The sequence below is a fragment of the Haemaphysalis longicornis genome, unplaced genomic scaffold, assembly GCF_048455015.1.
Source record: "Haemaphysalis longicornis isolate Haplotype H1 unplaced genomic scaffold, Haemaphysalis longicornis Haplotype H1 scaffold_8, whole genome shotgun sequence".
NCBI lineage: Eukaryota > Metazoa > Arthropoda > Arachnida > Ixodida > Ixodidae > Haemaphysalis > Haemaphysalis longicornis.
The window spans coordinates 143,941,720-143,954,398 of record NW_027526445.1 but is presented as its reverse complement, the minus strand read 5'-3'; the positions used below and the strand labels follow the sequence as shown (position 1 = coordinate 143,954,398).

Sequence of the window (12,679 nt, the reverse complement as noted above, 5' to 3'; positions counted from 1 at the left end):
GAGATGCGGCATCTCCCGCCAGCCCTAGACCAGATACCTAATCTCCGACACAGTTTATACGCGGACGATATTACTCTATGGATAGTCGGGGGTAGAGACGGCGACATCCAGGACGCCCTTCAAGCCGGCATCTGAACAGGGGAATGCTACGCCAACAGCAAGGGGCTACAGTGCTCTCCACAGAAATCCCAGTTGTTAGTTATCTACCCAGGTCGTCACACCCCTCCACCCCACCAGAGCATTCAGTTATGCTCTATCAGGGGAACGCCCATACCTCAGGTTCCCGTTATTCGGATATTGGGGATGCACATTCAAGCAAACGGTCTCAACTCAGAAACCATCCGCCGCCTCGATGTTCATGCCACCCAGGGTGGGCGCACGCTCACTCGGGTAGCTAATGGGCGGCAGGGAATACCCGAACACACTCTACTTCACCTCGTACAAGCCTTCATACTCTCCAAGATAACTTGTGCCACCCCCTATCTTCTGCTGCTGACTCGACTCGAAACATTAAAACTCAATATAATTCTACGCCGTACCTACAATCAGGTGCTAGGCATTCCCGGAACGGCCCCTACCTACCGCCTCCTGGAGCTCGGCATCCATATTACAGCTGATGAGCTCATCGAGGCTCAACGCACTTCCCACATTCACCGCCTCGCACGCACGCACGCCCACAGGTAGAAAAATCCTACAATGGCTAGGCCGCACGGTCCCATTTGAACACCCTTCTGCACAACCCATGCCTGCATTTTTACAAGCCGTGATACAAGCGCCCCCTCTTCCCAAGAACATGCAGGCGGGCTCCCAGGATGGTCGGCGCCGGGCACGAACGAGGTATCTTGCCCGCCTCCTCAAACCCATTCATATGTTTGGTATATAGACGCCTTCCCATATAAAGGGCGCCCCGCCCTTTGCGCTGCCATATCTAACTTTCCCAATAACCAGGAAGTCGCATGCACTTTGCCCCAAGGTGACATAAAAGACGCAGAAGAGGCAGCCATCGCCTTTGCGGTTGTACAAATCGCTCGCAATGCCTCGCTTGGAATCATCGTAACTGACTCCCAGACCGCCCTGAGAAACATTACCAACGGCAAGTGCAGTCCCCCAGCTGCTCGCATTCTACGCACCATCCCCGAGACTCCGCACTTACCTCTATACGTCTCCTTTGGACCCCCGCCCATTCGGGCCTGGAGGGGAACGAGCTGGCCTGCGAGCTCACCAACCAGGCGTCAGATCATCCGGCCACTACTCTGGTCTCAGCACCTCTCCTTATTTTTCAAGATGTCCTAACTTGCTAAAAGGACGCCAGACGCATTTACCCACACCCGCAGGCCTCACTCACTCGATACCAAGCGACCACACTACGTCAAATCCAGATGAACACCCTCCCTTCCCCAGCGCTGTACAGCAGAATACACCTTAGCTTATACAGCCCGTTCTGTCCATCCTGCGGAGTCTGGGCCAACATGCAACACATGTTTTGGCATTGCCCCACTATGCAGACCGACAATTTTATTCAGAGCGAATCAGACTGGGAGGCCGCACTGCTTAGCCCCAATAAGGAGATCCAGAAGGCGCTTGTGGCTCTAGCTATCCGTGCAGGACCTCCAGTGCTTCAGCGAGATCCGCCACAGCAATCACCCCCATGAACGGCCCGGCCACAGGGGGCCGCCGTCGGGTCCAAGCTGGGCTCGACCGCTGACCATCTGAACAATATCGGGCCACTAAATAAAGCTTTATCTCTCTCTCTCTCTCTCTCTCTCTCTCTCTCTCTCTCTCTCTCTCTCTCTCTCTCTCTCGCCCACCGGGCAACCTAGACGTTGGACTGCCTGCGGCAGTTTTGCCCCTGTTGCCCATCGAAATATTCACTCAGCACCATTACAGTATATCACCCTCCATACAAAATCGTCAAGAAAGAACGATATCGTCCTCTTCGAGGCATCCAAACAAACATCTTTCCGGAGCCAATTGGATCCCATATTCTGGCTTCCGCTCTATAATCCTCTCCATTCCGACTCTGTAAGGGTCCGGACCTTTCTATCATGTCATGAGGTGTTGTGAGTAGAACCTCCAACTGAACCCTCCTTGTCTTTCCCCTCCCCTGAGCGCTAGGAGATTGCATTGTCCAGGTTGGACTCTCACGACCAGCTTTGCATGATAGAGGGAGCCCAAGCATCAGGACAGTCCCAAATGCCCTGCAATAAGCAATCGACCCCGGGACTGACTTCTTCATATAGGCGTTTATTCCTCCCCCCTCAAGACAAACGTGTTTGTTCTGGATGATCGGCATCTATTAACTAGTTGAGCAGCATCCCCCGGGCCTAGCGATGATGTACAGAGGATGCAAGGACTATGCTTCCCTTCCCTGAAACTGCATCCAATAGTACGAATCTCTTCTCCGTGACCCCTACACATGGGAAAATAAGGCCGCGGATTCACTGCTAAGCAAATGTAATAAGCCAAAACTTGTGCAGGCAAAACTGGGGTATTTTCGATGTATATAGAAGAGGTTACACTTGTCATAGAAGCCGCTGACAACACAGCCTAACCACCGGGTTGCATTATTTGCTGCGTGATATGTTTCGTGACCCATTGATAGCCGACTAGTTCTTATGTAATCTTTCACAATCAAACTAAAAGAACACTATCCCCTAGTAAAAACTTTTTGAGCTTACAAGCCTGCATGGTGGAGGGTACTTGGCAGTGAATCGCATGTTTGTTTCATCATCCTTTTCTTGGATACGTTTGGTTGTAGGCACAAGTTTGTTTATTCCCCCTCAGAGCTCCGTACCTGTTTCGCACTTTTTTCGTTTTACCAATGCGACCTTGCCTCACAAAATTGCGCTAAATTTTGGGACCCTTTAGTGTGTTCCAGGACCCTTTAATAGCTAACTCGCCATTATGAAAACCACCACAACCAAATCGAAGGAGCATTATACCATGTTCAAAACTTTGTAAGCTAGCAAGCTTGCATGAGATGCTGGAAGGTATTCTGCAGTGGGTTTATTCTCTCTATTTTGAATAAGTTTGGCAGTGGCCATTGGGCTTATTTATGCCACCTCAGAGCTCCGTATTTGTTTCGCACTCGTTTCTCGTTTTACCGCTTAGACCTCGGCTCCTAACCGCGCGCTAATTGCCTATGTAGATGTAGTTCGTCTTCAGTTGGGGGAAAGGTGCTCTTCTATAAGCTTGAGGTCGATCCATCAGTACCTCTGAGGGGGCTAGGATGGCTTTTTCCCCCCTATTTTTCGTAGCACTGGCTCGCTCTGCAATATGCTATACTCTCCACTTGTAGCACAGGCGGGACATTCCACCTGTGGCATTATTGCTGCGACCCCTGCAAACCCATTTTCAACGGACAGTCATCACTCAACAGCCATCTACATAGTTAATACCGAACTGGCTATGTCCCCTTAGGACGATGGCACCTATTGAACAGCCGAAATCGAGCCAGAAAATGTACGCTGCGAAATTGCTGGAAGCTTTTGTAGTTGGTTCGTAGATATTAGAATTGCTTGTGCTCTTGACCCCATGCATGACTCATTTGAAATTGCAAAGACATGTTCGCAGAAACACTCCGCCATGTTTATTAATCGAGGTGTGTCTCATGCTACTATGCGTACACGTTTAGTGGCCGACGGAATCTTCTCGTAGCAGGTGCATTTCTCATTCGTGCAGTATCCCCCCTGTGCTCCCTTGCTGACACATTGCTGAATGCAGTTGTCTGGATTATCAGGACAAACGAGGTCCACATCTGCAGAAAGAAATCAAACGACATATACAATACATATTGGCACAAAGAGTGAGCACAAAAGTGTTGGAAGCGGGCAGCTTGCAAGCATTATAAGGTTTATCGGCCCGCGTACGTACACTTACTCATGGAGACATGGCACATCTCTTGGGTTATTTTTATATTGCGGGAAAAATAAAAGAGGCAATTTACGCGATTTTTTTGCTATTTATTGCTGGATTGTCTTTCTTAAATGTGGACGCTCGAAGCCAGAACAGGTTAGGCATTACAGAAAGGGGTAGTTTTGGGGCACGCCTACGTGCCTCCAGGCATTGATGCTTTCTTCCGAAGGGAGGTGGGTCATCGGGCTCGCTTCTCAAGAGACCGCTTTTCAGCTTATAGATCCGCCAACACAGCTAAATATAGAAAAGGACAGGGCTTGTGGCTGTGGCGGCGCTGCCTTCGCGTGGTTGCCGCCTTCACTAGGAAGACGTCAAGTCGAAGCGCGGCTCACCGGCGGCCCCTGTTGAAGCGCCCGTCGAACGCGCCCCGACGGGTCCCTTGACTGCCATCACCGCTTGCACGCGTTATGAAATGCCTTGTGCAGATAGCGTAGGCCGGAAAAAAAGTAGGAATGGGTATGGTGGCGAAGAAATGACGATACTGGTGGAAAAATGGCCACAGGCACCTGATTCCGCTGCTGAAGCGAGCAGACGTGACCACTAAGACGATTAGGGGTAAGAGCATGGTCGGGGCGCTGTACGATCACAGTGCGGAGTACACCATGTCCGGTGCTTCTGAGGTCTCAGCAAGGGGCGCGCATCTGTCCGACCTCCAAGTTTCTTAAGAAGAGGGGCGAGATGCCCACGCATTTTTTTAAGATACCGCAATAAATCTTCCAATACGTTTTTGCTACAACTACAGAACTTACGCTAGAAATGGTATCCTTGGAGAAAACCTCTCACCATATAGTTGCAAGTAAACTGCTCTCGTTCTGGGTCGTATCATCTTTGGGCTCCCGCTGGGCACAGTTTCTAGACCCAGTAGGAGAGAACTTTCTTCTTCGAAAGCGTAATTTAAATTATGAAAACAAAGAGTGTAAGTACATTTTATTATGTGATGGTTTCTTAGAACGCCATCGGCTACTTGGTATTTAAACAGTGCATGACATTGCTGCAAGCAAATGTGGGTGTGAAGCGTCCACCTTCTCTTTATGCTTAAACTGAAAAAAAAAACACGTTTTTCATTTGAGACGATTATTTCTGAAGGATAAAATGCTGAAATCCTGGAGCTCATGACAGAGTACGTCAACTATGATGAAGCCTGGCACCTGTACGAGCGTGTCCGGCCGTGAATAACGCAGACGCTGTTGACCTGTTGAATGTATTGGTACACGGTTGGTGTACGCAGAAGCGTCAATTAAGGAGCATACAGTTCAGCGCCTAACATGCTGCAACCGAAAAATTTCTAGCAGTTCTACACGGAATGGTCGGCGCGATATTATCATAATCTTTGATGTGGTTGCGCTCCGAGGGTGGTTCAGGCGTCACGCATGCATTTCGCGTAGCTTTGGTGGCGCGACAGAAAGATACAGCCCATGGATTTAGTTTTATTTTATGCAGTCTTACGCAGTTTTTCGGGAATGCGGATTTTAAAGGGGTCCTGAAATGCCTTCCGCCGATGCATGGATGTACATGTAACCAAATAAAGCAATGTATTAGCAATCTCCTCCTGCAAGAATTTTGTTAAAGCGATGAGTATTAGCTGAGCAATCGTAATTCAAAAACCGCGAATTATCGTCGCGCCGTATTTCCTCCTCCTTTCAACTGTTTCTTCGCTGTTGGCCTCCCCTCCCATGATGCTCCGCTCCTCAGCGGTGACGTACTTCCGCTATTGCGCTCCCAGAGACTGCCGTCTGCTACGGGCCAGCTCTTTCGGCTTTTTCATCTCTGTAGACACCATGGACACAGGCTGGAAGAGCGAACGAATGACCTGGCCGCATGTGTGCGGCCTGGCCTTGCCCTTTCGCGGTGTACGTAGGTGCAGTTGGTATCGGCGGCGAACTCGCAGCCGCGTGGGGAGAATCGTGCGCTCGTTCCCTTTGGTGCACCGCGCACTGTTTATCCAAAAAGCGCGGTCTCAGATGTGGCCCCGCTGGTGCCGGGTGTTATTTTGCGGTGGTTGTAATTCCTACTACCGGCGGCATGTGAAAAAAGACATTTTCAACCGACACAGAACCCGTGCACAAAACGCGCCGGATCGGATCGCTTTATCAGCGGCGATGAACGTGAAGGCGAAGAGCAAACCAACGCTGCACTCGATCAGCGAGAACCCGTGTTCTGACAAGCTGCACCCGTGTGTATTGCATTCAACACTCACGGGAAAGCGTTTGTTTGCACTTGTTTGGATAGTCGTAAAATGTCCAAACACTCCGGCACTCCGCTAGCAGATCAGCCGGCGAGACATTTCGGAAAACATTTGACAGATGGCGCCGTATGCATTAGTGTGTCGCCACGCAAAACTGATGAGACGCGCTACTAAAACTCCCATCGCGGTGTCACGTAGCGGGACGCAAAAATTTAGCGTTTAGCGTATGCAAAGGCCACAAACGCTGTACTAAAACTCTATTAGCAGCAAAATAGCGTGCGTATGTGAAACCGCTTGCTTTTACAAAGCTGCACGCCGAGCGCGTACGTTTCAAACCTAGTGACATCGTTTAAATACACTGGCAAGCACAGTGTAACGTAGTTAGATATCAACCGTATGCTCAGGCGACAAGCAAGAGCTTGTTTTATGTGGGGCGGAGATTGCGCATAAAGGCCCCTTCGCACTTGCGACGAAAGCGAGTGAGAGCGGCAGGAATTCCGTCGCTTTGTCGCGCGACGATCGTTTTTGTCGAATGGTCGGGACAAATTTTGGTTGCGCGACAGAATTCCCGTCGCTTTCGTTTGCTTTCGTCGCAAGCGGGAATGGAAAGTTCTGCCGCTGCCGTCTGCTACGCAGCTCGGAGGTAACCGCACGATCTGCTCGGGCCGGATGAACGCGCACACTCCCGCACGGCAGCGCCCCAAGCGGCAGACGGCCGCGTACATCGCTCCCGGCGCCCGCCTGGAGCCCGCCCTCGGCACACTAGCCAGTAAATTTCAGGCACTATAATGGAGGAAAGATTTTTTGCTTCCGATGAACCTAGTTCTTTGCCCCTGTGTTTTTAAATACGTGAAGTGGTTAGCACGTCGTCCTCACGCCGCTCTGTATCGTCGTAGCATCGCTGATTGTCCGAACGAAGCTTGCAGCTAAGCCAATGCAGCGACCGAAGCTGTGTGTGTGTGTGTGCATCGCCTCCTGTGTGTTGTGGACGCGTTCGTTTCGCGATGAAATGCGACATTGTACTTCTGCGGGTAGATAGTGCTTCCCATGGTCTGGATTATCTTTCTCGAACGACGTACCACTCAACCTCGCATGGGGTATGTGCAGTGTGCCTGGCTAAAAGCCTTCTCGCTTGCGCGCCAGAGTTGTGACTTGCTGCTCGTCCCCGCAAACCGGGTTTGAGGTGAGTGCCGAATTGACGACGGGCAGGAGGAGGCAACTCATCGTCTGTCAATCGCGGTTCAGACTTGCAACGCATGTTGTGACGTTGCGTTCGTTCGAAACGCATCTCTGGATTGTTTTGAAGTTGAATAAAATGTACGCGTCAAACCCGGGCATTCGGCTCAGGGCGTTCTCTGCGATTGCACCAAAGAAGTGCCACGGGACTTTCTTTATGGTACGTACTCACGTAAGATAAAATCCACGTCGTGTTATGGCCGTGTTGCATTCAGTACAAACGGTTAAGCGTTTGTTTACACTTGTTTCGTTTGTCGTAAAATGTCAACGCACTCCGGCACTCCGCTGGCAGATCAGCCGGCGAGCCGACGCTGAGCAGACGACTCATCTCTTTGCCGGAAGTGCGTGAAAAAGCCGCCCAATAGCAGGATGTCTAGCTCATGACGAACATCTGGGAATCGATGATGTAGACATGTGAAGATGGCGGCGTCCAAAAACACGAAGGAAAGGGTGAGAAAAAAGCGACAAACTTTGCAACAAAAGTGTGAGCTTTCCGCTGCGCGTAAAAGAGTAATACTTGGCACAGGTGACGTTGGCGACCCAATCTAGCGATTGCGCTAGTTCATTTAGTGTGCTCAAAATGCCTTTCAGGGCCCCTTTAAATAGCGCAGTTAAAAAGAATGCCTTGAAGTTGTTCAGCCAAAATTTGCGAGCGTTTTCACGACACATCATATCTTACGATTGCATGGTGGTTGTGTTACCCCAATAGATCGAGTACGGGAAAATTTATTCTCCCCTTACTTTACGTTCGCCGTCATTTGAGTACAGTAAACAATCATTGCGGCATTTACGGCGTCGTTTATGCTTTGGTAACTTAGAGTTCATAGGCGTAAAAAGCAAAAACCAAAGCATAAAACACGTACACAAGTTGGGTAATGACCCGTTGTTTTCCAAACTTCAAAAATGTGTCCATACGAAAACATTTCTATTTGATCCCGGCTGGTCTACAATATATATCTATCTACGTCTAGCCCTAGAAATACATAAATGCTGTACTCACGGGCTGTACGGAAACCATGATCACTCTCGTCACCTGTCGCCCCCTGGAGAAGCGCTGCAAAAAAAGAAAATCCAAAATTAAGCTGTATAACTTTACGCAAGTGCACGCCACTGACATAGGTGCGTATGGACATGAGGGATAATATACTTTGGAATGAGGTTCGCATCGCTTGCAGCGGTACTCTAACAGCATACGTATTTTTGTAAATATTTCACACACATGCGTTTGTATACCTGCTCTTGTTAATATTTGTCGATTTATATGCGTAATGCAATGGCTGTAGAGGAGCCCTTAACATCGCAAACAACCGACCCCGAAAGTGAATCCAAACATCACAGTTCTCCTAATAAAAAACGTATTATTCAGGTTTACCTGTAGGTGCTACGGTTTTATACGTATCCTCTGTGCCGTGCCAAGTGCACTTTCAAATGAGAGCACAAGAGGACCGGTTGTTCATCGTAGGTTTCCTTGAAATTGTTGAGAGAGGCTCGCCAAAAGCGGATCCGAAAAGTGGTCTAAATCGCGCCCTCGAAAACTTTATTGGCTAACAACCACCTCCAAGCCCACAGTGTGCGCCTGCAGGCGAGGCCTCTACTTCACACAATGGGTCGCAACTACCCTCGATTCCCCTGTAGTACTCCGTCCATTGCCCGCATTTAATTTCACTGTCGGCGTTGCAAAACAAATATAAAACGCCGCTAGAACTCCGCGAGGACCCCATGGAAAATACAGCTAGAAAACGTTCATCACTTGAAAACGCCAACATGCGCCATTAAAATATTCCATTGTTTTTAAAGACTACAATGCAAGTTCCAGTGTTGCGGCCTTCTCTTATATGGAATTCCCCTGCAATCCACCTTGAATATTTTTATGCGAATTCTATCGACGTATAGAAACATACCATAAATGAATTCTTTGAAAGACAAGATTCAACGTACATCGTGTAGTTTGATTTGGTTATGACTTGTGGTTGCGAGAGTTGCTTTGACACAGGACAATGAATATCAAGACAAAGCGAGGGTACACCTCGCCCAGTTGCTTTCATCTTTCGGGTGATCAATTGGAACTCTTTATTTTGGGCTCGATATTTCCTTATCTAGGATCCTTAGTATTTCGCGGCAAAGTAGGCAAGCATTTAGTTTCTGAAACAACATGGACCCAGCGTGGGTGTTATTCAAACTGTAGTTACAGTCGCCAATTCCTGTTCACTACCGAATTAGCCATCTAATTTTTTTTTATCTTGTCACGACTTAAGCTCTGGGAAGCGGGAGTTGAGATATTGTAGATATGGCGGTGACATGTCAAGCTGTTGTTTCTGCGTTTCCGGCTTCATCAGCCTCAACGGGGAAAGCCAATAATTATCGGCCAGTGCTGACATAGTCTCGCACGCTTTACCTTAGTTGAATGTGAGGTGCAGAATATATTCTTTTCTATTGCTCACAATAAGGCACGTCCAAGTCAGTCACTCTCCAAGTAAAAAATTCCCATTACCTGCAAGCGCAGTAAAAGCAGCAAACACCATAAGAAGCTTCATCTCGGTGGATTCTGGACTTTCCTCGGAAAGCTGCGTACAGGAGAAAAAAGAACACCAATGTAGTACTGCCGTGTGCATCGCATCCAATACACGTTAGCGGCACCAAAGTGCTGGTACAGTAAAAGCTCGTTAATTCGAACTCGAAGGGGACCATAACATTGTTCGAATTAAGCGGAGTTCGAATTAGCGGGCGGCCGCTAGAATGAGTGGAAGTCGCGCAACAATGCGCGGGCAGAACACAACGAAGCAACCTCGGGACGCGTTTTCGCGAATTAGGCGCTAGTACACTTGTGTGGTAGGTGATTTCGTAAATAATGTTTTGTAAATAATAATGGCAAGCGCAGGAAAACTGGCGCCGGTGGCGTGGTGCCCTCTGTAGAAAAGAAATAATATGTTGCATGAGTGTAGCGCGCGTGCGCCATGCTGTTGTTTTTCTGTTTCCTTGTATTGAAACTTTGGTAGGATTGGTTTGATTTGGATTTCAACACATTGTAATCACTCTGGGCCCACTTCTCCTGCGAGGAGCGATGGAAAACAGGGGATCATAGTGCGAATTAACCGTTCTGCATACCGACGCGTTCGAATTTTCGCGAGTTCTCCCCCATTGAGGCATGAGTTCGAATTAACCGGAAGTTCGAATTAATCGAGTTCAAATTAACGAGCTTTTACTGTACAAGTTTATCCGCAGCCCTTTCCTGTGGGCAGAGCTTTGCAGCGTGTTATACGGAATTTAAGTTCATGTAATGGGGTAAGTATCTAAGCATACTTCTGGGGTCCCGTTCCCAACTTTCTCATGGATCTGTAAGTCTTCACATCCTAACGGTTCGCACTTCCCAAGCAAACAATATTCACGCTGACATCTCCAAAAAGCCTGCATATTTACGTGTTATGTCGAACTCTCCTTAAAGCTATACCGGCCGCCTGAAGCGCCTGCAAATTTTATTTCTATATCAGCAATAGTTGAGCAAAAGCGCAGTATGTTAGAAGGCCTCCGCACTGTTCGAAGAGCTATAAAAGCTTAGAGTAAGGGCTAAACTCTGCCTACAACCGGCTCACCTACATTTCCCGGAGACGCGTATACCCAGATAGTAATGCCCGGAGGCCCGCAGCAATGTTCTCCAAAATCATTTCCAGAATAGTGCATTTGCTTACCTCACGTGCAGCTGAGGACGCAAAGAAACACGAAGACCGTGCAGAGCGTGGCCGCTAAGCTCTGTGGGCCTTCATTTATAGCAGCGCGGTCTCCATGCGCTACCGCAAGAAATCACCTTTGGAACCGGAAGGCGATGCACGGTCGGCACAATAATTCATTTCCACAACGAATTGCTCGCGCAGCGGCTATCGCGAACAACTTAAGCCAACGCCTTCACAAAGGCTATTCACAAGCTTAAACATGCTTCCGTTAGCAACTGTCTGTTGCATCATCATTACGGATTTTTCGGTGCCGAGAACGATGGGTGATTACAGATATTGCTGCTGTTGAACTTCCTTACCGCAGCACTATCATGCAGATGTTCGACGGCTTCATGAAAGTCCATGAGAGTGGAAAGTAGAATGGTGAAAGCTCGTTTATAATTCCACTGTTTTGCTCTTTGTATGAGAAATTATGCTATCAAAAGCCAGTGCTTCTAAGGATAACCTTCTGTGATTACCCTTCCGTAACACGTAGAGGATTTTTTTTTATATTTCGCCTTGTTTCGGGTTTACGAAAATACCCCGGCCTGTTTAATTTAATTACACTGTTGTCATACAGGTAGTGTAGAAATACTTATAGGAAGAATTGCGACACATTTGTTTATATGCGCAAGCCTCATTTAGTTCATTAGCGTCAATGAGCGGTTCCAAATGGATCTGACTTGTTAACATTAAGCCCAGTCTCTGGACGCATAACCGTTTTAAAATATACTTCTGACTTTTTACTGAAACCGGAATTTAGAGTATTCTTCAAATCGACAAAGCCGCCTCCGTAATGTCGGTTCTATTCCCTACTTACTTTCTGTTTCTTTATACTGATTCCGGGTACGGTCGGTATGTCCGATAACAGTACCCATAGATAAACTGCTACATGTCTGTAACAGTCCCATTTACTTGATGCAATCTCCCACAGACTTTATTACCTTGCGGCTATGTAACACTGGGCTTGGATGGAGAGTACACACATGTGTTGATGTAGTCGGCCATACCAGAGCCTGGGAACTGATTGATTGATTGATTGATTGATTGATTGATTGATTGATTGATTGATTGATTGATTGATTGATTGATTGATTGATTGATTCATTCATTCATTCATTCATTCATTCATCCATTCATTCATTCATTCATTCGTTCAGTTACTCATTGAAATGAGTGAGTCGATTAAATCGTTAAATCTAGATACATACTTGTATACTCAGTTTATTTTATCCGAAGGTATCGCAAGGTTCTTCAGTTAAACACGTTACAATTGTACAATTGTGTGTTTTGTTTTTAAAGGAGTACTGACACGAAATTTCAAAGCTGAGATAACTATGTAAAACGCTTCCTTTTTATCAGGAGATATCTCCCAGCAAGTTTCAACAGCAACCGTTCAGCGAAAAATATTTAAAATCCATTTTAATCTTCGCCCGCACGAGAAAGCCCAGAGCGGGCCGACGTGACATCATCTGCTACGTGCCCCAAACTGCCGACGTCGGGGCTCCCGTGACGAAGCTGACGCGCTGGCTGTGGTTGGCGCGCGCTGCTCGGGCGTGTGTACACGTCATGGTTTTGGGACTGACGTCATGCTGCCCGGGCCTGTGGGGACGGCGAAAACCTCGGCCGGTCTGGG

The 12,679-nt window shown here is 48.1% G+C and overlaps 1 protein-coding gene across 1 annotated transcript; it reads right to left on the bottom strand.

Annotated features, from left to right (window-relative positions):
* Positions 1-3,566: 3,566 nt before the first annotated feature.
* On the bottom strand, positions 3,567-11,097 carry LOC144149369 (uncharacterized). Its single transcript, XM_077680936.1, has 4 exons — positions 11,023-11,097; positions 9,828-9,900; positions 8,337-8,390; positions 3,567-3,757 (listed from the first exon to the last, which is right to left on the bottom strand). Exons 2-4 carry the CDS (start codon positions 9,868-9,870, stop codon positions 3,609-3,611), a joined length of 246 nt encoding a protein of 81 aa, XP_077537062.1. The 5' UTR covers positions 9,871-9,900; positions 11,023-11,097; the 3' UTR covers positions 3,567-3,608.
* Between the last annotated feature and the right edge of the window lie 1,582 nt (positions 11,098-12,679).